This window comes from Rhamphochromis longiceps, linkage group LG23 (assembly GCF_057381845.1).
Source record: "Rhamphochromis longiceps isolate RC_006_pf linkage group LG23, R_longiceps_female_GT1.1, whole genome shotgun sequence".
In the NCBI taxonomy this organism is placed as follows: Eukaryota; Metazoa; Chordata; class Actinopteri; order Cichliformes; family Cichlidae; genus Rhamphochromis; species Rhamphochromis longiceps.
The window spans coordinates 7,029,751-7,054,097 of NC_140578.1; the positions used below are offsets into that span (position 1 = coordinate 7,029,751).

The following is a 24,347-nucleotide window of genomic DNA, read 5'->3' on the forward strand; positions in this document are numbered from 1 at the left end:
TGACAGAAAACATTTCTCAAAGACAATGAAGCTGTAGACACAAACTTTTATTACTCAGTAACATAGAAATACTTAAAAAAAAACAAAAAACGTTCTTTTGTTTTTGTAGAATTCTGAAAGCATGTTAAAAATTGATCAAAAAATATTTTTTATTACCAATACATCACTTATTAGAATCCAGACATACAGTACGTAAATACCAGTGACAGCAACCATACATGAGAATAAGGAAAAGCACTGAAACTGAGGCAGATGATGACCATTTCTCACAACCAGACATCCAATATTATTACAGGCATCCAAAGAATTTGTGATTGACATATGCACATACCGTGTGGCAAAATGTTATAACTGTAAACCAATTAGTCTACTCAGTTTGGTTTTATTCACTTCTAACAAAAGATAGTGTAAATCACAAAGGCATAAACTCACTGTATGATCTTCACCTTACAGCACAAGGCAAAAATCAGAAGACTGCAACATGAAGCATCGAGCCAAGGTAGTGAGCAGCCAGGGTTCCACAGTGGAGATGAATAAACATCAATAAAAACTACAACCGCAGTAGCAGTTTAATACAATACAAGTAACAGGTAACAAACTGGTGTTATTCCAACCGTGTAGACTGTGGACCCATTTTTGTTTGCCAAAATGGGGTTCTGTGGGATCTGAGGCAGTGCAAGGACCTGGAAAAGTATGTTGAAAAGAGGAAAAAAAACAAACAAACAAACAAAACAAAAAAAAAAAACAAACAAAACCACAAGGCAAAGGATAGTTTATGCATATTAAACCAACCAGTGCATTGAAGTAGTGGCAATGACCTTCCAGATGTCACTCAGATAGAAATAGACTTCTGTCACAGGAGAGACGGGCAGGCTCAACATCTTCACACAGTAGGTGGCTGTAAGTAGACACCCAGCAGCAGCAGACAGGCTTCACAGCGGCGGCGCTGGCTGGCAGCCATTCAGGCCACAAGTCCACAAATCATGGCAGAGGAGAGTGGGGCAGTAGTTATAAAGAGATTTGGAGATGGCCCGTTTCCTTCTCTTGCGGTCTTTTGGGTGCCAAAGAGCAGCATTGCAGTGCAGCCCTGTATTTTCAGTATTGGCATGAAGGGGAATATGTGGCTGAATTGTAACAACATAAATATTTGTGGCAATAAGAAAAGTATTCAAAGGCCTCACCAATAGGCAAAAGGCTGGGAGCGAAATCCAAATGAATAAGGCATCTTATTGTAAGGGGAAGACACACTAACAGACTGGCAGCACCTCTCACTCCTATCTGACAGAAATAACAGGCCCCAGACCATTCCTTCATCTAGTTTAGCTTAACCTATGTTGAAATTAATTTTTTTTTTTAAAAAGGAAGAAAAAAAGAAGACATTTTTGCATTTGGCCTGGCTCCATTAGAAAAATAGTTGCATTGTAAATGTGCTTCTATCACTGATGAACTACAGCAGTTGGGGGGACCTATCAAACAAGATGCATGTTTTTTCAAGAAAGACAGAGCTAGGTTGTATGTAAAGTTGAGAGTCATAAGTTTTTCCAAACCTGGGGTTTCCTTCAAGCTGCAACGACTTAAAAGACCAGAGCAACAACTGTGGTAAATTGGCTCTTTATCATTGTGTGTGTAAGTGTGCATATATATATATATAATATCCTTGATTAAAAGTCACAAAAGGGGAAATCAGCTGAAAAAATCCATAAGGTTTTTGTGGGCAACTGTGTCAGTCTCTCTGTTTCACTCCATTTCAGGTTGTGTTATGTTCGAATTTTCCGTTTATCTTCAAACAGCGAGCGGACTAGGTAGACCTGAACCCCCGAGACCAGAACCATAGCAATGAGATTGACCACTGACCAAAAGTTCACCCTTTCAAAGTTACTCTCCTGGATGTTTCGGTCACGAGCCTCGAACGCTCGAAGAAGCGTCTGGATCTGAGAGCTTTTTCCCAGCCGAGCCTTCACATTGTTGATGGTGTCCTGAAGGAGAGGAGAAAAGCAGGTCATACTGAGGGAATCTGAGAAGAAAGCTAATAGATCCACTGTACTCTTTATGTAAATTTTACTTGACCAATGTTAAACAAAAACAAAGCAGGTAATCAGAGTGAGTCTGAAATGGTGTTCCTTCCTCCTTGAAAAAACTACTTCCTCAACAGCTGGGGGACAAATTTCCTACCTCTTACCAAGATGACAAGGCTATGTGACTTATGCCACAAATTTAGGCTATTTTTAGCAAATGAGTGGTGCAAGCTGAAACAATTGGCCGCCCTCAGCCAGTAGGTGAGAGTTCATGACATTGTCCTTTCTTGTGACACACTTCGTGTAACTTTACATGTTGGTGATGGATTATGTGCTATTTTGTTGGCAGTGTGTTCGGTCACTTTGCACCCCCCGTGTCATCCTGGATGATCCTCTGAAATATCTCAGGCAACAGAGGGACAAAGTCTAAAAATGCAAGTGGGAATAAAACCAACACACTCTGAATCTAATTTAACCACCTACCATCTATCAGTGCTATTAAGGTTTAAAGCTCACACATTCAAATCTATTAAAACGACAGGTTTGGAATGTGTTGAATTTATTCAAACAAGACCAACTCTCACCATAATGTCTTCCAGCTTCATGTCCAGGATGTCTGTTCCCTGGACGTACTCCTTCCAGTCATCTGGGTCTTCATCTGTATCCATGTTGTCCAGGATCAACTCGAAGAAGATGAGCTTCTCAGAGACTGAGCTGAACGTGTTGTCAAAGCAGAACATGTAGTCTCCCTCCTCAGTGTCTATGCTGGAAGAAAGCACAAGCAGTAAGATCTTCCCCCAAACACCTGAGTTATTAATGTCAGTTTTTAAATAGAAGATCGGAGCTACTTACGTGTGGACACCATCAGACTTGTGGTAGTCACTGAATAGCATTTGGCCCGATGGAGAGAAGACAGTGAAGTCTACATCAAGGCCTGCACCATCTAACACCTGCGGATGGAAGCATTCATATCAGCCCTCAACCCCTGAGAAATTCACATCTGTTGTGGCTTACTAATGCTTGTTTTAACACATGAGATGTCAGGAATATTGTTTTTTTTGTAAGGAGTCTGACATTTATGCAGCTAAATAACAAATTAAAAATCTGTGACGTCACACAGGAAGAATAGATTCCGATTCTCTGCGTAACCTGCACACTGACCTGCAAAACAGGTTCCCAACAATATGAAAATCAAGGTGTGAACCAATTTACTTGTTGCTTCTTTTGCTCTGGATTTAAAACAGTAGTAAACGAGTGTAGGCTGCATGTGGTTTGAATGATGTAACTGAAGAAAGTATTCGCATCCTGTACTGAAGTAAAAGTACAAATGCAACACTTTTAAATGTACTCCGTTACAAGTAAAAATAGCTACTATCGAAATCATTACATTATACTTAAAGTTTTAAAAGCATCACCCAAATTTTAATGTAACAGTTAAGTTTTACTGCTGTATCTGGTTTAAGTGGACTCCATTTGAGCTCTTTTTAAAATTCAACTATTTTCTGAACATTGCGAATATAATACTGAGAAATACCTTTAGAATTTCTGGCACCCAGTAAAATGATTATTTTTATATCTCTACGCCTTTACTTGTATGGACTGCTCGGTAGCTTAACTGATAAAATAATCATTAGTCAAATAAAAGCTGTAAAGCAAATAGCTACCAGTAAAACACTTCGAAATAAAAGTAGAACATTAGTTAGATATAGAAAGCATAAATATCTTAAACGTGTACCTGGCTAAATTGCCTTAATTATATTCCATTATTGGAATAAGTACCACAACTAAAGATCTAATCAACAGGTTTCACAAGTGTAATATGTCAACGCTGATTTGATTTGGCAGATAGCAGTGTGAAGTTTTGGGTTGACCAGCTAACCCCATACAAACCCCAAAACAACATCCCTATTTTATGAGGCTTTATGACCTGATATTCAATCTCCAGTGAGGCATCATTCTTCATGGTCTGGTAGAAGCACTCCTTTCGACCGGCGGGCAGAGTGAACGTGAAGTCGCTGTCAAGAGACTGAGAGAAGGCAGCCAGCACCACTAACCTCTCCGAGACCAGTGAGACAAACACGGACAGGACACACAAAAATAGCCGGACCATCTTCATGGTCAAAGCCATGACCCTAAAAGTCCCAAAGACCCAGAAATGTGATTAAAGAGGCCGGCCACAGTGCTGGTCAGTCAGCGGCTGTTAGCTACCTTCGCCCGAAGTTGACTTCTAGTTGAAATGTTCTGAAGATTGGCGACAGCTTAGGACCCCGCCGAAATAAAAATTTAAAAATGTGTTTTATAATTTGCTAAAAAAAAAACAACTTTTTATTTCACTGTTGATCCAAGCATCTGGTGTATGTACTTTTTTGTATTTATTAAGTATGTGAAATAAACCACACACAATTTTAAAAAAGTCAGGCAAATTATTCAGGGCCTCAATGGAATTGCACTTTGGGATTTGTAGTCCTATTGTTCCATGCGGTATGAGCGTACGTAGAAAACCACCCTACTTTAAATGTGTTTTATGTGGTAAATGAAATAAACCAAGACTTGTATTTGTTTTGATCTTTTTGTTTTCCACAAACGTGTAAGTGACGAAGTGTTAACTTGTTAAAATCAGAGTTTAAACAAAATCTAAAGTAGGAACGTGACTAATAGCATGCAAAAGTGTAAAATGTGTTTTTAACGAACCAGATATTTTTGTTCTCTTGTTTCTTTATAGTCTAAAAATACAATAGAAACGGATAAGATTACAGTTAAGATAATGTCCCATTATATGATATATAATAAATATAAAAAATTATGTCGGCAGAAAAAAATAATTAGCCCATTTCTCATTAAACACCGATAACCATTTTCCAGGATTTAAAAATATTTATGGGTTTAACTACTTGAAGGTGTTTTCCAGTGGTGAAGAAGGAAGTATACAGTGTACAAATTCTTTCACTCACCCTCATTCATACACCTCATATTTGAATGAATGTAAGTTAATTTACATTTTTTTAAAAAGTGCTAGGACTATATATTCACGTCGACACATTTCACAGTTGAGCAATAACTTTAACTATTGCATGCTTAAGTGATTTGCTTATCAAGAAATAGGTGACGCGTCCTGCTCCACAGCTACCAACTCATCCTCAATCGAAAGGGGTGGGGCTTTCAAATTAAACTAGTGTCGCTAAACGCCTTTTCATTGGGCTACGAATTCTCAACGCTTATTTGATTGGTTAGATTTTTCAGCGGGGGTTGAACATAGCGAGATCCAGCTACTCGTCAACAGCAGTGGCCACAGGAGCCTAAAAGGAGGCGGACAGCTGGTCCGCATAATGAAAAATAGCACCCCCTCAAGTGTGGGATTTGCTGTTTTTCATGTTTAAATTAACACAGGTACTTAAAGATTCTCTTCGGTGTGTTGTGTAGCCGTGATCCATTAGGAGAAAAACCCCAAGGAGCGAGGATGTTGGTCCCCGCGGGAAGATAATGAAGAGACTGCGCGTTTTGTTGGTGTGCCTCATTGTAGCTCTCCTGTGCTGGTAAGCTTTCATCGACATCTAATTCTACATCCTCACTATAATCAACATGTCAGGCAAAACACAGTCCTAACAATAGGTGGAGCAGGCTTTGTGATGCTCGTCCCCACGTAGCTTTGCTTGGTGTCTTCTGCCGCATAATATCCGTCAGTCATCAATGCCCCTGCTACACAGCTAACATTAACAACGTGTTACAATCTGTGGCGTTTTCTGGACTTTCTTATCCTAAGAACAGCTCTGAAATTGTTTTGTTTGTACCCAACTTACTGATAAGCTTTATTTATTAAATGACTTAAATTATGTCAGAAGGTTTGGTAGCCAGCTGTTGACTAGCGGCATAGCTAGCTAACCTAAAAACCAGTGAAGTCGGGCTACTTGTCAGGTAACATCAGTGACCACCAAGGCAAGCTGGAGGCGACCAACTAAACTCTTTATCTCTAAACTTTTTAATGCTAAAAAAATTCAGTCTATCTCCCCTTGATTTAAACTATATTTCATGACTGTTTATTTTCCAATGCCAAATCCATAAGGGCATCAACTGCTATCCTGAAATCGACCAGTCAGTCTGACCGGCTCATAAAAACTCGAGATGACATGTATGTTGTCATATGAAACAAAAAAGCAGCTAAATCAAGGAAATGCTACCATTGTTTGTCCAATGATTTATAAGTTACTACAGTTATAAAACTTCAATGTGTCTTTGGTTTTCTCTGTACAATATACATACTCACAAGAGCTAGCTTATTGTAAAATCATTGTAAAATCACCGAACTTCTACATACTTAACATAGATTTAACAGCGACATATTGGAGATCTGTTATTACATTCTGGTAAATAAGTTCCCCTCCTAAAAATGATAGTTGTTCTCCAAAGTATGTGCGCACAGAGGTCTGGTAGATTAAACAAATTCATGAGTTGTATTAATCTCGGAGGCATGCAGCAGGTAACAGTACGCAGGGTTTGTGGAATGGGATTAGCAGTCTGGCTAAAGTGCCACCTTTATCCAGATTGGTGACTCAGAAGCAGGTAGCTGTCCAGCTTTCTCTGCCATTCTGGTAATTTCTTTGTGATAAATATGTCAGTCTCACTTTATTTGAGAATGTAGATTAGTTTGCTCTTTAGGAGACTAAATAACCTAAAAAATAAATAAATAAAGACACATTTGATGTACGTGAAAATCCACCCATCCGTTTTCTTTGGCTTATCGGTGCTCAGGTTGTGGGTATAGCACAGCTTTTAACTTTTCCTGGGGGATACTGAGGTGTTCCCAAGACAGCCAAGAGACATGGTGTGTGGCGTAGGCCTCCCTTGGGGTAGAGGCGGAAATTTAAAACTCCCAAGCTGTACAAGAAAATTTCACGTTACTTAAAGTGTGTAGTACGTTTCCAGGAAATAATCACCTAATATTTGTGTTCCAAGATCCAGCAATGGTTCTGGTTGCTTTCCTGTAATGGTTATTTGATTCACACTGTTGACTATAGTGTTAAAGGAAGCATGTTTGTCCTTATTTCCTTAAAGCACTGAATTTTAGTAGTCATGTTTTATGGATCATGTCAGGCATTCGTCTTATATAATGTCTTCATGAATAAGTAAAACTTGCACTCCAGCACTTAGTGTACTGTAGCTCCTTCATAGGGTTGCATATTTTGAAAAAGAGTTGCATATTGGCACAAGCAAACAAGAGCTGTTATTGGATTGCAAACCTGGTACTTCATAGCTATTACACAAATAAGATTTGATTTGATGATGAATTGTTATTTATAAATTCCTAATTTAGTCATTTTAAGCACACTTTATATTCTTTTGTAAAGACCCAACATATTATATAGCAAGAAAGCTAACTATTCCAGCAGGCCTGCTGCTTGCAAGTCAAGTGTCTGCTTGCCTATATTAATGGGCCCTTTTTCCACTTTCCCACAAACTAATGACAATGCTGCTACACGTACAAACTTCATTAGTAATGCAAACCCTTTTTAGCGTGCAGCTTCTCACTCCTCCTTGCCAACTCTCACACGTCTTGGTAGGAGCAAAGAAATGGGGAATGTGATCCTTGCAGTAATCCGATGGTCTCCAAGGCAGCTGTGATTTTTAGGCTTTGAAAAGGGGGCTCTGTATTAGATTGCTGGTAACAAGTGTCTATGGGTAGGTGTGTCATGATCATTGACCTGATGCTTTTAATAACTCTGCTTGTCCTGCTTCAAATGACCTAGCCTGATGTTGTTTTTGTTGTTCTTTTATGGATCAAAATCTATGCTTTTATTTTATTTCTTTGTGTGTGTGTTTGTGGTTGAATTGTTGCCTGTTTTTATAGGGTGTTTTAAAGCTGCTTGGCAGTACATCTCTATGCTGCAGTACTCAGAGAAGCACAACAAAGTGTTCTGCATGTGTCATGCTGCCCCTTCACGTGTGGTCAGCAAAAGGGATCTTACTGTGCCCACAATAAGCTAGCTCAGACTGTTGACATCAGCATTGAGGGGAGGGGAGCGCGCGCGCGTGCGCGCGTGTGTGTGTGTGTGTGTGTGTGTGTGTGTGTGTGTGTGTGTGTGTGTGTGTGTGTGTGTGTGTGTGCTCTTGACACCGTTTGCATGAAACTGCATATGTCCAGGATGATTATCTGTAATGATAGCTTACAGATATGTATTTTCTTCTTATTTAGATGCTAACTTTAGCGCAGAAATGTTGTCTGAGTCTGGTGGTTCAGCATTTAAGATAAGAGAGAGATAAGATAAAACTTTATTAATCCCTCGGGTGGGTTCCTCTGGGAAATTTGGTAAGCTGTGAATTGGGATTCATTAGAAGCAGAAGGTAACTTAAAACCCACACAGTCCTCACTCTACAGGTGATTTAGGAAAGTAAACGGGTTGGTCTTGCATGTGTTCTCCTTCTAGGTTAGCACCAAAGCAAATGAACAAACACGTCTTTTGGCATCACAAGCAGATGCAAATAAAACGCCAAAGCACCCTAAAGCAATTTTAACTGCACTAATATAATGACATATAAAAGTCCAAGTTAACAGCACAATTAAATTATTCCAGGTTAGAAACTGTTAGAACTTGTTTGACCTTCTGTTAGACAATTGGCATCTTTCTCTTAGTTGTATATTCTGGAAAATTACCCGAGATCCACAAAAGGTTTTCTTTATTTAATTTTTGGGGTGTGTACTCAACGCCCTTTACTGCATATATTGTCACCATCTCATTCTGTCCTTCTGAAGGATGGCATAGAAAGATAATTATTATATAACCTGATTAGTACTTAAGAGATACCTCTGCAACCAAGTGATCAGTTGGGGGTTTTCTATTATATTCCATTAGAGTGTAGATATTGTTAATCATCCAGTTGTTAACAAAATCAGCAAAACATACAAAGTTTTTGAACATGTTCATTTAAATTGGGCTGTGTGCTGATCGTGTTGAATTTTAATCTACTGACCTTTATGATTTTTTTTTTATGATTTTTTTTTTTATTTATTTATTATTTATTTTTTAATTGTGCTGTTAACTTGGACTTTTATATGTCATTATATTAGTGCAGTTAAAATTGCTTTAGGGTGCTTTGGCGTTTTATTTGCATCTGCTTGTGATGCCAAAAGACGTGTTTGTTCATTTGCTTTGGTGCTAACCTAGAAGGAGAACACATGCAAGACCAACCCGTTTACTTTCCTAAATCACCTGTAGAGTGAGGACTGTGTGGGTTTTAAGTTACCTTCTGCTTCTAGTGAATCCCAATTCACAGCTCCAGTCCTTGAGCAACTCTGAGGGTGAGGCTGTGTTTTGCAGTGCAAATATTTTGCTAGGAAGAAAACCTAATAGACGGCTCACAATGAGCAGTAGTTCAACAAATATAAGATGAGATCATTTTCTTTTCACTCTATATAAGCTGAAAGAGACAGAGTGTCAGGCTTCAGACTGCTCTGAATGCTCCGATTCAGGCTTTAACTTTACAAAGTTAAAAAGTGAGGATTTACTGACGTTTAGCAAATGCAACTTGCAATCTCACCCACCTGATGCTCGTACCTTGTGTTTTCAAGAAGCGTCCAATCAGAAGGAATTTGGCTTTTGTGTAATGTGTTCTTAAAATGAGAGGTGCTAAAATTGCTTGTTTCGTCTAGTGGGTAAACTGAGGGGCTTCACCAATGCCCAGTAAAAGATTAATGAGGATTACTTGGAGCACTTTCATACAGTATTGTGCTACTAGAACAAAATGAAAGAAGTGGAAATAAGTTTAATAGAGCGTTTGTACAAAAAACATATTTCTTCACTGTGAGCTCCAGTTTCTGTCAAATTTTGCTGTTAGGGATTCTGAGTGCCTTACAAAGAAGGAAGTCAGGATATAGCTTGTGGACATTCTTGTTATAAGAACTGTGTTCTGCCCACATTGTAAAAGTTCCTTTTTGGTGGGGGTAGTTGTTACATAATACAGTCCTCCTTATGTTCCCCACATGCACCATGAGTCACAGAGCACCCATACTGGGAACTGTAAGTAAATGTCACAGTGAAAACTTTGTGTGCTTTGGCTGTTTCAGCTGGGAAATGGGAGGCTGGTTGGACCGTAAATCGGAAGGTTACAAAGGAGGCCTTGAAAGAAGACGATAATACTTACTGGGCGTTCTCGTAGCTCACCCCCTCGCAGCTTCTCATTTCATCAGCTGGCTTGTGGCTGTACTGTGATGCGTCTGTGATTCAAAGAATGTAGCACAATGTCATAAGCTCATACATGTGTTACCTGCTCATCTGTCCATGTGAACGCAACTTGCATAATAGAAAAAGAATGGTCTGCAAAGATGCTTTTAAGGGTTATAAGTTTACATAGTGGTGTGCTATTTTGTTTTTTTTCTTCTTTATAGAAGTTGGACTCTAGGGACTCTAGGTTGAGTGTATACAAACATTGCTACTGCCTGCGCCTGCTCACTGACTATTTGGTACAGTAATTTGGGGGTTTATGGTAAGCTATTTACACTGTCTTTAATGACTGAGTTTAAACATAAAAACAAAACTTGCTAAATCTATGCATGTAGGAAGAAGGAATATATAAGTAATAGATTTGTTTTGTAACATAAGGGATTCCATCATGAAATATGCCAACTGGAGACCTGCTCATTGCTTCCATTAACTTGTTATCTTACCCTTCACTTAATTTTTGAGTGAAAAGGCAGTTTATCTCAGCTAAGGTCCTATTGATTTCAAATGCTGGATTTTAAAACGTTGAGGTATGTAACTGAACAGGTTTCTAAAGAGGGGGAATAAATAAATAAATCACAGCAAACATGACATTTGACCTAAAAGCCAGAAAAATCTGGAGTCATCCTTTTCATGTTACAAACCAAACCCAGGCACTATTGTTCGCAGCCTTTTCTCTTGAGTTTAATCCATACCTTTTACACAATCCATCTCTTGCTTCTGTTTTTCACAAAAACAGGACAGAGCCAGGAAGTTTAGCTCGATCATTGTTTATTTCAGTCAGTATTGAATAAAATAAATTGCTTTCTGAATTTGTTTTTAAACTGATCATTTTAAAATGCGTTTGTTTTTCACAGCCAAAATGCGCAGCTTGAATGCATGATTTTTGGAAGCTGTAGGTAATCTCACTTTGTCTCTGCTTGTCTCTACTGCAAGCCCAGAGAATAGAAGCTGAGTAACACAGTCCAAATTTGTGTTGTTGTTGTTGAACCAAGGTCTTGCCCTGCGGGCTGGTTGCTTTAGTTTTTATGTGAGGAGACAGAGCTGGACTGGCACTAAAGCACATGCCTTTGTTCCTGCCCACTGGCCATGGAGCCTGATGAGCACATAAAACTCTCTTGCTTTCTAGCCTTCTCATGTCCCAGCTGCATACCCCTCTGTATGCTAATGCTTTCTGCTGCCACTTTTTCTTTTAGCAGTCAACAACTGTGAAGTGTGCCACCAAGGCAGTGCTAGACAAAATGGTCTGATGTGGTTTATATAAAACTGCCCTGAACTTTTCTAGCCATTACCCAGAGTTGCTGCATGTTAAAACCCAAATGTCCACATCAGTTGCAATCTGCATTAAGACTTTACCCCTGTTTTTTACGTTGGTCTTGTCTTGTGTTAAAAGTTATGTGCAGCCCTTTCATTTACAGCAGTTTTGATTCTCCTTTGTTAAGATCAAGCCAACATGCCTGGAAAGAGAACCTTTTAATCAACAAGGTCTGTGAGATCTAGGTAAACCTGTCCATTAACGGTTGCCTTCACCTGATTGTTGTCTCCAAAGCTCCAGTGGTCTCTAACCTGATCTGCTTTCTGTGACATGAGTGTCTGATACTTGCTGGCTCTCTTGTGCTCCCCATGGCTTCTATGCAGGTCTCCTGAGGTGCACAAAGCCACCTGGTTGGATCTCTGTTGTCCCTGTCTGCAACCATCTGGATGAATCTATGCCCATCACCATCTCTTTATTTATTTGCTTTACACTTGAATCATTAACAAAAAAAATCACCTTTGAAATTAGACTTTTAAAAACCACCAGTCCATTTGTTTTTGATCGTTTACAGGTAGCCAGAATAATTGTAATAATGAGTTTTGCTGTTGTCAATCTGCCAACTTCACTTGTCAACTTGTCAATCAGAGCAACTTCAGACTTGGGTACTGCGTGATTTTTTTTTTTTTTTTTTCCTGACATTTTCCAGAGCTTATGTTAAAATAGCTTTTGTCTTGATCTCTCACTTCCGTCACTTAAAAAAGATTTTAGTAATCACATTCAAAGTGTGATGTCCCTCAGTTGTATTTAAGACGCACAATACATATATGCGTAACTTTAAATTTTTTTTAATTTTTTTTTATCTCAGACCTGATGATATGAGGAGGAACGTATTTGCACAATCTTTCTTCACAAACATAATAATTTTCTGGGAAGTCATTCAGTGAGCGCTGAATACGGGCCAACAGCCTGAGGCTTTGTCAGTGGTTTGAAAGAAAATACTACTGTTTGCTGCGATGGAGAATAGTATTCAGAGGGTGGAGATTGAAAGGTTTTAAAGGTGGAGATGTACGTCAGAAAACTAATAAAATATCACTGCATGTGTTTACTTGTATGACACAAGGGCATGGTAAAGGTTAGGGAGGGGATTCATTTCACTTGCTTTTCTTACTAGATCTCCTTTTCTTCTTGTGGTTACATTGTTTATGATTCCTGACTAATTAATGCTGCAAATAATTTACAACATTTGAAAGTATATGCTAAGTATATAATAAGTCTAAAATAATTCATAGAAGATGTGTTTTATCTTCAGTTGTGTTATGGGTCTGAGGTCATTTGTAATAGCTGTATACAGTAAATACTCCCAAGTTTGGTGTATAAATTTCCTTTGCTTTTTCTTGCCCTTTTTGAGAAAGGTACTACTTTTTTCCGCCCTGTGAAAATCTTCTGTTTCTTCTTTTCTCCCTTCCCCCTCTCACTCACTGCTCTTCACTGTTTACCTTTTAGCTGCTACTGACAGGCTCTCATGCATGAGTTTTGTGTGTGTGTGTGTGGGACCATTTCTGTCCCTTTTTCTTGTTGGTATGGTTTGGTCTTCTAATGCATGAAGCGTGTCTGTCGGCAATTCCCAGCAGGAGGCCTTTTTTCCCACAAGGCTTAGACAATTTTAAAGATAAAGAGATGTTTTGCTGGAGCTTGTACATTAAGAGAATATCATCAAATCGTCTTTACTTTACTGAATCCAAATTGATTGATAAGCTGTTATTATATTAAAAATCAACATATCACAGCATTTTTCTTTGCAAGCTCCTTTGACTACGATGACCTGGATGACTGAGAACCTTCACAGACAACATATCACAGTACTTGTCACTTTCCAGTCTTTTATTTTTCAAACCTGGCTCCCTTCTGGGTTTTTACAGGGTCCAGTTTGCAGTGAAACATCTACGACAGATGTAAATGTTTCACCACGCTGCAGCACTTTGGTACACTTTGTGCCAAGTTGAATTTTTAATGGGTTTTTGTTCTCCTGCTGTGCTGGCTGATGTATCCATGCAGGCCAAGAATGCACATGTATTGTTGTATCCACAGCCACCCATGCTAACTCTCACTGGCAAAGTGGCTTTTCCTATCAAATTGGATTATATCACATGAGTGCATCTTTCAGTCCCATTGGTCTGGGTCGATGGTCCTGATGTCTCATCGGCAAGCCTCTGTGGGACGACTGCAGTAATGTACAATGTCACTGCTGCTAATGGGATCTTTTCTCTAGTAGAGATTTGTTTATTTTTGGCTATAATAGTTTTAAAGCGTGGTGTTTAACAGTAAATATGGGTGTCAGCTCAGTTTTTAATTAGTTTTCCTTGGCCTCATATAGTTCCTTAATCTTATAAAAATGAGTATAAACATATTTATGAAATGTGGAGGCTGAAGTAAGACAGACATATTTATTTATAAGCCATCATCATTCAGTGGAAATTTAAATAAAATGCCCTTACTAGGTTTAGTCCTATTTGATTATAATACAAAACTCAGTGTGGTATGTTTTTGATGTATGATACATCATATATGGAACACAGCAGGAGCAGGGCATTGGCAGCCAAAAAACACCGTTAAATCCTCCAATTTTCTCCTTGACTTTTTGGGTTAGTAGCACTCAGGACTAGCTGTTTATGTGTTTGCATTCATGCTAACCACTGCAGTTGAATTTCAGCAAAATTAAAAGGATCATTTTTATATTAATTTAGTTTTGTGTCAGACTTATAGGGAGCCAGATGGACAAAAAAGCCACATAAGACTCTGGAGCCCTGGGTTTGAAACCCCTGGGTTAGGCATTTAATCAGTAACAATTATAGTATCCAGTTCATGAATGCTAAAGTGCAAACATTTTCTGCAGGTTTTTCAGTGTGAAGTTTTAATGTTCATAGGGGAAACTGGTTGCATTTATTGATAATGATGATGATAATAATAATAAAAAAACAACAACAATTAATTGAATTATTTAAAAAATGAATAAAAATAACTTTATCTACAAAATCATACTAAACAATCTGGATATGTGACAAAGGGCTGCATGCATTTGTTTCAGTTTATGCAGTTTTATTTTTCTTACTAGATCGAAGAACTAAGCGAAACGTGAATGATGGTGAAAAAAAAATCTGAATAATAAAATACAAATCTTATTTGGCTTTGTCTTTGCAAATGTGTTTAAAATTAGGTGCTCAATGGTGTTTTTGCGCAAACGGTCTTTGCCAGCGTGACTTTAAAATGTTTATCCAACTGGTGTTAAAATGGTTATTGCATTTTACTGTAGCTCTTTTATTTTGGATTCATTTTATTTGCAGCTGGATTCCAGAGTCCTGTTTTAGTCTTCCTTCTTTTTTTCTTTTCTTTTTTTTTTTTTTTTTTAGTTTCAGTTTTAGCTGTTTTTATGATAGGAGTGGCATTTATCAGAAGTTAAGAACCAGTTTTACAATAAAAGCAGTCATGCATGTAGAAGTGTCACTGTCAATAGGCATTTTCACCAAAGCCTCAAACTGGTTGCTTTACCAAATTAAGTAAAGACTAAAACTTAAGACTTTTTTGTCTTTTTTTTTTTTTTTTTTCAGTTATGTTGTTTTTTTGTTTTTTTTTTCCCCTCTAAAATATATTAATTTATTTGTGATTTATTCCCAGGTTTTTTTTTTTATAAAATCAGTAGACTGCTGGCTGGTTTAGTGAATTATGCCTGTAGAAGCAGCAGTGCTGGTGACTTGGCCTACTTGGTGCACCATGGGATAGCTCCCAAATAGAGGTGTGTCTGTTCATTCAAACTACATCCTGGATAAAGGCTCCTGTGTAAATGTTGAAGGTGCGTCACAGTGCTGGTATACTCAGAGTGATCCGTATAAATCATAAAGACAAGTTTCACAAATACTTTAAAGTGGTTTGGATTATAAGCGTATGTGTCCTTTCAGGATCTAAAGTCTACTCAAGTGTGTTATTAAATTGTAATTATGTGATATTGAGAAGGAACAGGATGAGGTTTTGGCGTTATGTAACAAACTGTCACGTACACGTTAAAGTCTGACGTCTGTTTTAAGGGATGCAGAATAAAAGCTTTATCACTCTGAGCTTTAATACAGTTTAAATATTCATTTGTGACATGCAAATTTTGGCTCAGCGTCCGTTTTCGTATCAGACAGCTTTCAAATAAATGCAGTTAATTGAATAATAAAAGTGGCACATATGATTAAAACTTAACCAGAACGTCACTGATGATGCGTTTCATCTGGTACCCGATTAATCAAAGTTCTCATTATATTAGCTATAAAATCACAGATGTCACCTTGTTGTTGACCTTGGGACACCGTTTTAAGTTAAGACACTAAGATCTGACAAGTACTCAAGGAAAGGCAGTATTTCTTGTGAAAATGGATAAGTGCCTGTAAAATGACTGATGTGGCCTTGACCTTAGAGCAGCGGTCCCCAACTTTTTTTGGCGCCACGGATCGGTTTATGACAACAATATTTTCACAGACTGGCCTTTAAGGTGTCGCAGATAAATACAACAAAATAAAACTAGTACCGGTACCGAAAAATAGATTTATTCATAACACACATGAAAAGACCGAGGAAAACAGAGTTAACGATAAAAACGATAACCAAATAATGCTGAAAACTGATTTAAAAAACCCTGAAAACTATACATTTCACACCTGAGCCTCAACTCTCACGGCCCGGTACCAAACGACTCACGGACCGGTACCGGTCCGAGGCCCGGGGGTCGGGGACCGCTGCCTTAGAGCACACTTTGGGTGAGGACCCATCATGTGTTTATTGCGTGTACACTTGATTATAGTCTGACTAATATTTGATGAGGTGTAGCCATTAATAAATTTGTGAATTGTGGCTTGGTTAATGATGGACACATTGCCGAAACAAACTCATAGCCCATTGACCAGATAACCTAACTGGTGCTCTGCTCCTTCAAAACTAGCTCTAAATGGTCCATTAGACTCCATTATTTACTGTTGCAACTTCCTCAGTATTATTTTGTTCCACACTTAGTTGGGTTATCATAAAGCAGTTTTACGATTTAAATTGGTTGATCCCTCGTTAGCTGTTAACAGACGCTTAACCTTCACCTTTTCTATCTATCCATTAGTTGCGTTAAAGCTTTTGTGCAATTAGTCTGACAGGGATTTTTTTTTTCCAATTTGTCCTTTAATTTAATCTTCTGTTCACTTAGTTGTTGCACAGACTTTTTTTCCTTTTACTTTCCAGCTACTGGGAAATCCTGACAGATTAGGACAGCTGCGAACTCCACTTTGATTCTAAGGAAAAGACTGAGATATTTCAACCTGTAAGCAAAAATTAGGCAAGTAAGTAAATGAAGCAACACCCTCTGAGTCAGGTGTGACTGCTTTCTGATCTGATCTGATGCTTGATAAGTACAGGCCTGTATCTTTGTGTCAGAAGGCAGGGCTAGTTATTCTTAATGGCTGAAGTATATTGCAGTGCCTCTACTCCTCCAAAACGTCAAGTCAGCACATAGCATTATAGCACTTAGGCAAATGAACCCAGTACTCAAACCCCATTACAGTAACTTGGGTCACTCCAAGCGGAGGAAGGCAGTAAGAAAAATGCAGCATTGCTAATGTTTACAGGTTAATGCGTCTGCAGCACTAGGTAGTAAACATGAGCATTTGACAAGTGTTGAATATAGAGGGGAAAAATGCATTCAGTGATAGTTATCAGTCACCTTATAGGTGACAAAATAGGGTACAAATTTTGACATGGTTTTTCATGGAAAGGTTAAATTGCATGGCAAGTTTGATGATCGCAGATGAGGAAAAAGATGAAATGATTATCAAAAGATTTAAAAAGAAAATGTAGTCTGCATAAAGACTATAAAAAGGCTGACATGAGACTGGAGATAATCAGAAAAGGGAGATTCAGTATTTTAAAAAGCAAATTAAGAATTTTGCGGTCAGCGGTGAGGAAAATTCTTTATTATCTTTGATAAAGAATTTTATCACTCTCGTTGCGTGACGAGAGTGATAAGGAACTCTCGGAGCTCTCAAGGCTGAATCATGTGAACAAGGAGCTGTGTAAACTAGTGCATGACCATGTAGTGCTTGAAAATGAAAAATCTTGAAGATCCCTGATGTACTTCACCAGCGGTCAATAAACCAGGCCAGAACACCTGCTTATACCAGCAATGTGCTGCAGCTAGACCCTGGTTAAGAACTCTCTGAGTTGGGAAGCGAGCAGTTTTCCAGTTCAGCCGCTCTGTCCTGGTGGCTACGAGGATGTATCAGTGAAGAGGATTATGGAGGATCAGCAAGCTTTAGAACAAACTGCTGTTGTCCGTTATTTCATGCTTCAATGTGGAGCAAAACTGGCGTGCACACAGACTCCAACTTGCACACGCAAACATGGTCAGTCCTCTTAAGGCCGAGCTTTAGGCACTGCCCTCTGTTTTCCTCCAAACAGTGACGGCATGTTTTTGTCTGCTTGGCAGATGCTCTGGCCTACTTTTCCAGGCAAGCCCTGGCACATCTCCACGCCCCATAATCCACCTCTGGCCACGTGGATCCTGGATTCTCTCCTCAGCTCTTTTACCTCTCCCATGTTCCTGTCTCTATTCAGTGTGAAAGTAAAACATTGTGTGTCTTTCTGTCAATTTCTGTGGCTAAGGAAAATAAATCCTCAGCAATTGGGATTTTTGAATTTCTTGTTTGTTCGTTTTTTAAAATTCTGTGTGTGGTTAGGCTGGGTTGGCTTTACAGTCAAATTTAAAGAGAAAAGTTGAACTCAAGTTTAAGCTGTTATTGACATGGTTTTCCTTCTTAACTCACTCCAGCCAGCAACTCCCCTCATATCTGGAATAATGTGAACATCACAAGACTCTCCTTTCCCTGTGGACACAGGACAAATAATGTAGTATTCACTCTGCTCTTTATTATGAATTTAAAACCATAGTAATTTGAGTAATTTAACCTTATTTGACATTTCTCCTTTTAACTTGTTGTTTGTGTCAAAATAGAAAGTTTTTCTTTAATGGATTTCTAAACTTATCACATGCTGTTGGTTATTTAAAATGAATATGTGTGTCAGGGAGAGTTTATGTAATGGAGAGCAACAAGCTGGTCAGAGATTTAGGTCAGGAAATCGAAAGACGGCAACTAATCTCCTGTGACTGACGTTGAAGGCTACATGTGCTGCAGTGTCATGTTGGGACCAAGATCAGTTTGTATGACAGGGCAGGATGATGACCTTTTGTATATGTTATTGATATTTCATTTAAAAAAAAAAAAACTAATTGGTGAAAGAGGAGAAAGGTCATAGGCGTACATCAATATGTCTAAAATCTTTAAGACAGAAGGAAAACTTCCTGCGTGACAAGAGATCAGAGGGCACTTTGCATGCCGTGCAGCTGGTGATAAAATTAGACTTGTTGTCGGCAGATTAAACAGTTCTCGCTTTGTTGCCTCTGCAGTTTTGTCTCCTGTGTCAACCCAGTCAGTTAGTATAGTACAGTTGATTCGATGAGGCTGAATCATGTCTCCCGATTCTGAATGCGCCTAAAGCCAACAGGAAATATCAGGGGATTTGTGTGCTCGGAACCAGCACAGACATGTAGCTATTCCCTCTCTGTGCATCTGGCTATAAAGTGTTATCTTCATCATTATTAGGAATATTTCTTGCTTTTAGAGACTAATATGCAAAAGGCAAAAGACTTACTGAAAATCCTAGGACCGTATGAGTTCGGTCAGGAAACAAGAAGAGAAGCAGAATGGGGAAGACTCTGCCGACTGCTGACTCATGCTCGTCCTTCTTGAGGTTAACCCACTACTGGTATGTAATAAATGCCATACAGTGTGTTGCAGTGTTCTCCCCACTTCTTCACTTGTGGGTACTATGTTCCCCCTCCCACTGTTGCATACACTTTTGAATTTTAAAAAGTAGGTCACAGTATACCCCCAAAGCTGATACTCTCACATCGGCTCCTCTTTTTTGTTTTTATTTAGTTATATTTTATCTGTTTTTGTTTTGGTTTGAGGTTTTTGGGGGGTTTTTTTGTTTGTTTTTCCTCCTCTCTTCACCAGCCTTGCCTCCTTACCTTTGGAAGAAATGTCAACACTGAGGTCTTTCTGCATCATCCCCATGAATGAATGGAGCCAGGCCAACCGTGCCTCCCACTTGTTTGACATTTTGGTTTGGGTTTAAATGTCTCAGTACAAACAGCATATTTTTGTCCTCTTGAATTGCTCCGTATACAACCCCAATTCAAAAAGCAGAACACTGTAAAGCTAAAAAAGGAACGCAATCATCTGTAAATATTGTAAACCCATATTTTATTCACAATTGAACTTAGAAAACTTAGCAAATGTTTACCTGCCTTTTACACAGTGTCCCACTTTTGGGGGGGAATTGAGGTTATTTATTAATCTTTGTATTTGAATGTTTTTCATTTGATTAGACACATTTATGACTTTGCAAGTTTCCCTTTAAACATTTTCCCAGTGAGTCACATTGGGGATGATTGTGAGATTTGCATTCATGATCAAGGAAGTTTATACAGACGTGTACTGTACTGTGAGATCTGTTTGTCACCCATCTGCATTTTACACAAGGGCGCTTATCTGAGAGATTGAATGATAGCTTTAAAAAATGATAACAAGCAGTGTTTAGTTGATGTGTTTAGTTGATGCATCACTGAGCATGCTTTGCACAGAAGCAGCAGCTGCAAAGTCACTTCTGAAGTCACCTTTTTTACTTTTTCCATTTGACCTTATTGGCCTTTATCTGAAACTTGAAAGTGAAAAAGTCTAGGTTTCATCAGGCAAAAATAAGGAAATAATCATATCAGAACTTGGCAAAGTATCCAGAGGATGTCCGATCTTTGCAAAATTTGAAATTATTCTAAGGCTTTGTGGCAGTTGTAGAACGGCTTTACGTAAGCAGATCATGCAGAGTCAAGAAATCACAGGACAAAGCTGCAGGCGTCTTATAGCTAAAGGTTTCTGACCAAAACCACACAGGATCTTGTTTTAAAAAGACAGCTCAGACTCCAAAATTATCTGGTACCTGTCACTTATTCTATTTCCTCTATAACAATAAAAGTACAGTTGGTGTGAGATGCACATTTAAAATTTATGTTAAATTGATGGGTTTGCACTGTATTTCAGCTTCTGAATTGGTGTAATACATGCATAGAGGGAAAGTGAAAATAACATTATTACTTCATCTTACTCCTATTTTTGCTATATTGATTGTTTGTTTTCTTTCAGACTCTTAACTCAGACACAACCTCTTTTATCTTCCGTCTCATGATCGACTGCTTGTCTCTGTGTAATTCCAGGCCACGCATGCACTTTCAAGTTATAAATGATTTTTGGATAAGTCACGAAGACTAAAAAGGTGGAAGCAACCAAAAGGAAGCTGCACAGCACAGCTGTTGCATGTTGACGTGATGTGTTTTCACTGATTGTTAGCAATGCCATTATTGATTCTGCTTTACTGGTCAGATTATTTCCTTGACTCGACACACATGTGATTCAATAGATCTGCAATGCAACAGTTGATTGGTTTAGGAAAAGCTTGCACTACAAGCTTTACGACTATGTACAGGAAGAGAAATAAGGGAACAAAAACCATCACTGCAAAGAGTATGGAAGAGTTTTGCAGGCAAGGACCTGGTAAGCGATTTGAGGTGGCTGTAGCCTGAAAAGTTTAACAGAAGTCTATTATAATCCAAAATAAAATGAATTGGCATGTTGGTGTCAGGCACATGGCATGGATTTTCCTGGAATTTTTGTTTTTTCAGAAGATTTTTGAGTACATTTTGTTCCTTTTTGATATTAGGGTAAAGAGTCTGTATTTGACTGTGTGGGCATCTATGATTCATGTGTCTGTGTGTGAAACACTGGTTTAGCTTTTGAAGGCATGGAGTAGCTCTGACTTGACTAAACATGTGTTTTAATGATTTTTCTGCTCTTTAGTCAGCACGTGATTATTAGGTAACGAATCAATATTTTCATGAACGTTCATGTTTGTTTAAAATTGAAGTTAAAAGTATTTTAGGATAAAACCATTAATCATCCCTGTTGCATACATGGATGCCACGCTGACCTCAAGATATGCTAATGGTCTGTTACATAATATCGTGACGTCACTGAATGGGCGAGGTCTTCCCTTTACATTCATGTGTGTTTGAGTTATAAGGGGTCACAGGAGACATTTGAAACACAACACAAAATAGCTTAAAGCTATGGATCTAAGTTTAGTCAGGAAGATACATTAGCTTGTGCTCCATATTTACTCCTTAGTGTCTGTCTAGTGATTGGCTCTTAGGGTTCCCCCTCTGGCTTTGTGGCTCATTTTATCACCTTTGGGGGAACGCTTACACTACGAGGTGTTAACACATATACGTTCGTGCACATATTTCATCATTTCATTTTGACAGCTGTGTCAGGGTTTTTGCTGGCTTGGAGATGGCTATGCTTGTAAGCATGAACAATCCACATACAAAAGAGTCGATGAGTCTGTATGACTTTAATTTAAGAGCGATCTATAAATTTTTCTGTTTAACAAGATAAGATGTCTGTAGTACTTGAATAAATGAAATGACAATTAACAAATGTGGTTAAAATATGCTTCTGTAGCAACCTGTTTCTAAACCAATAGTAAATTTAATTCCTCGGTTTTAGAGTTTAATACTCTTTAGAATTGAGCTCTGGCACAGATATAACACTTTGCTCCTCTGCCCAATATATATACTGGGGTAAAACCATAGACTGGGCTGTGATTCATTTTGTAATAAACTGAGTCATCTTTATTAACAATGGCTTTGTTGTATTACTAAATTGATCCCCTTTTAAATTTGTTGCATTTATTTTTGTAAGGACTTGTAGATAACATGTTATTCAGTTATATGGGGGGGAAAAAAAGCACTTTATCAAATCACCAAATGTTGGCATCAGCCGTGTTATACTGGGGCTTGGTGAATCCCATCAGTAGAGCCTGACTGACTATAGCATTTGTTTTTAATGATATTATTTTTATTATTATACTGATGTGATAATGATATTTGATTGTGGGTTTGTTAATTTTTTTTTATTGATTTATTTTGTTCACTTTTAAAGTGAGAATTCAGTCGATCACCATAAAGCATGAACAGATTTCCCTTAGATTTATGTAATTATTTACACTCTGCCCAACTCTGCTCAGATCTGCTGATTGTGTTTTTGCTGCATCAAGTGTTTGTGTACACTTGATGAATGCTGTTACTGATAAATCAGCAAAAAGCATATATCGCCTGATGATATCGGGCCTGCCACCAAAGACACTAGACCTCAGTTTCTCTAATATCTGAAAGAGAAACAATCTAATTTAACCATCCCTTTAAGCCAGCTTCTTATTGCCTGACCTTCCTAAACAGAAGGTTTGGTGAATGTCTGTGCCCGAGATGATTATATTAGAGGGGTCAAAGCTTTCAAAAGATGTTCTTCTCATGTTTTTTTTGTTTTGTTTTTTTGTTTTTTTTTTGGTCTTGTCTATTTAGTCTCTTCAAACATAGAATATACGGATGGCAGGGCTCTCTGAGTGACAGGACACTGACTTGCACAGATGCTTGTCTGTCAGTGATTGCGTATGTTGCTCACTGTGCATCTCCTTACTCCTGACAGCCAGGCTGACAGAGCGCTCACATGATTGTCCATGTGCTTCGCTCTCTCCTGACATTTGAGCACTCAAGGCTAACTGTTTCAGCCTGAGGATCACATGGCACTTGCGAGTAGAGTTGTGTCTTTCTGTCTGTCTGTGCAACAGTTACTGATGGGTGTTTTTTATGCTTCAGGTTTGAGCTTTGTATGTTTACTTTCATAAGTGCACATGAGCTCTAGTTTAAATGAGCAGGCAGTTTCCATATTGTGGTTTCTTACATTGGAAGCTTTGACACGGTTTGTTGATTTTTCACCGACGTGAACTAAATTATTTAATCAGTTTAAGTTTTCTGTTTTGCTTCCCAAATGTGTGAGTTCTTTCTTTAAAGCTAAAGCCATTCAGTTTAACTAAATCTATAAGCCAAATGAATGGCTCAAAGTCTGTATGCTGACTAACTTGTTCACCCTGTTATAATATCAACTAACTGACAGATGGCTTAAGTTAACTTGTTAACACAGTTGAGACCTACCTCTTGTTTCATTTTGCTTTTCATTTCTACTCCACTAATATAGTAATAACTGAGAAACAGTTGTGCCTATCTTTCCTGCCTCCCTGCCTTGTTTCTTTGTTCGGTCTCTTGCTTTGTTTGCCTTTTATTAGCTCTGGTCTTGTGGTTTCATAACCTTTCCATCCTTGTTTGATCTCCTTTTTATTAACTTACTGTTGAAGTTGACATTCATTTGATATAAGGTTAACGTGCCCCCCCACCACCACTCGCACGCGCACACACACACCCCACCCCAGTAATTTTTGAGATTATGTGAGTTTGAACACGCTGCAGGTTGGTGGAAGTTGGTGAACATAACCGCGAGTCATGGGAATCTCAATATCTCACAAAATGCTCATTTCACCTGAAGTATGAAACTTGTGTAATTTAAAAAAACAAAACAAAAACCACAATAGTGTGTGTCTTTGCAACTTTGTCAATTCAGTAAAAGTACTTTTATTCTCCTCACAGTCGGTGATTTAATGCGACACCATTAAGAGCTACGAATTAGCGAAATTTTCAGAACAGCTGGTGTAGAACACCTGCGTGTTTAAATTGATAGGCATTAGTAGTTTGACAACAAGATACATGAAGAAGCAGTGCAGAAAGTGCTCAGGCTACACTTTTTTTTTTCACTTGACTTTCAGATGGCTAAAAGAATTACAGCAATA

The 24,347-nt window shown here is 38.4% G+C and overlaps 2 protein-coding genes across 6 annotated transcripts in view; one reads left to right on the forward strand and one right to left on the reverse strand.

Annotated features, from left to right (window-relative positions):
* Positions 1 to 1,365: 1,365 nt before the first annotated feature.
* On the reverse strand, positions 1,366 to 4,264 carry tmed5 (transmembrane p24 trafficking protein 5). The gene is made up of 4 exons (XM_085399080.1): positions 3,943 to 4,264; positions 2,868 to 2,965; positions 2,600 to 2,780; positions 1,366 to 1,976 (listed from the first exon to the last, which is right to left on the reverse strand). The coding sequence occupies exons 1-4, from the start codon at positions 4,141 to 4,143 to the stop codon at positions 1,758 to 1,760; spliced, it is 699 nt and encodes a 232-aa protein (XP_085255206.1). The 5' UTR covers positions 4,144 to 4,264; the 3' UTR covers positions 1,366 to 1,757.
* A 1,039-nt stretch (positions 4,265 to 5,303) lies between these two features.
* Positions 5,304 to 24,347, forward strand: part of suco (SUN domain containing ossification factor) — a 42,496-nt gene continuing 23,452 nt past the window's right edge. For all 5 annotated transcript variants that reach the window (XM_085397622.1, XM_085397623.1, XM_085397624.1 and 2 more), the window contains exon 1: positions 5,304 to 5,548. In XM_085397622.1, the coding sequence (XP_085253748.1) occupies positions 5,496 to 5,548 (53 nt within the window). In that variant the 5' untranslated portion in view covers positions 5,304 to 5,495. The remainder of the gene's footprint in view (positions 5,549 to 24,347) is intronic.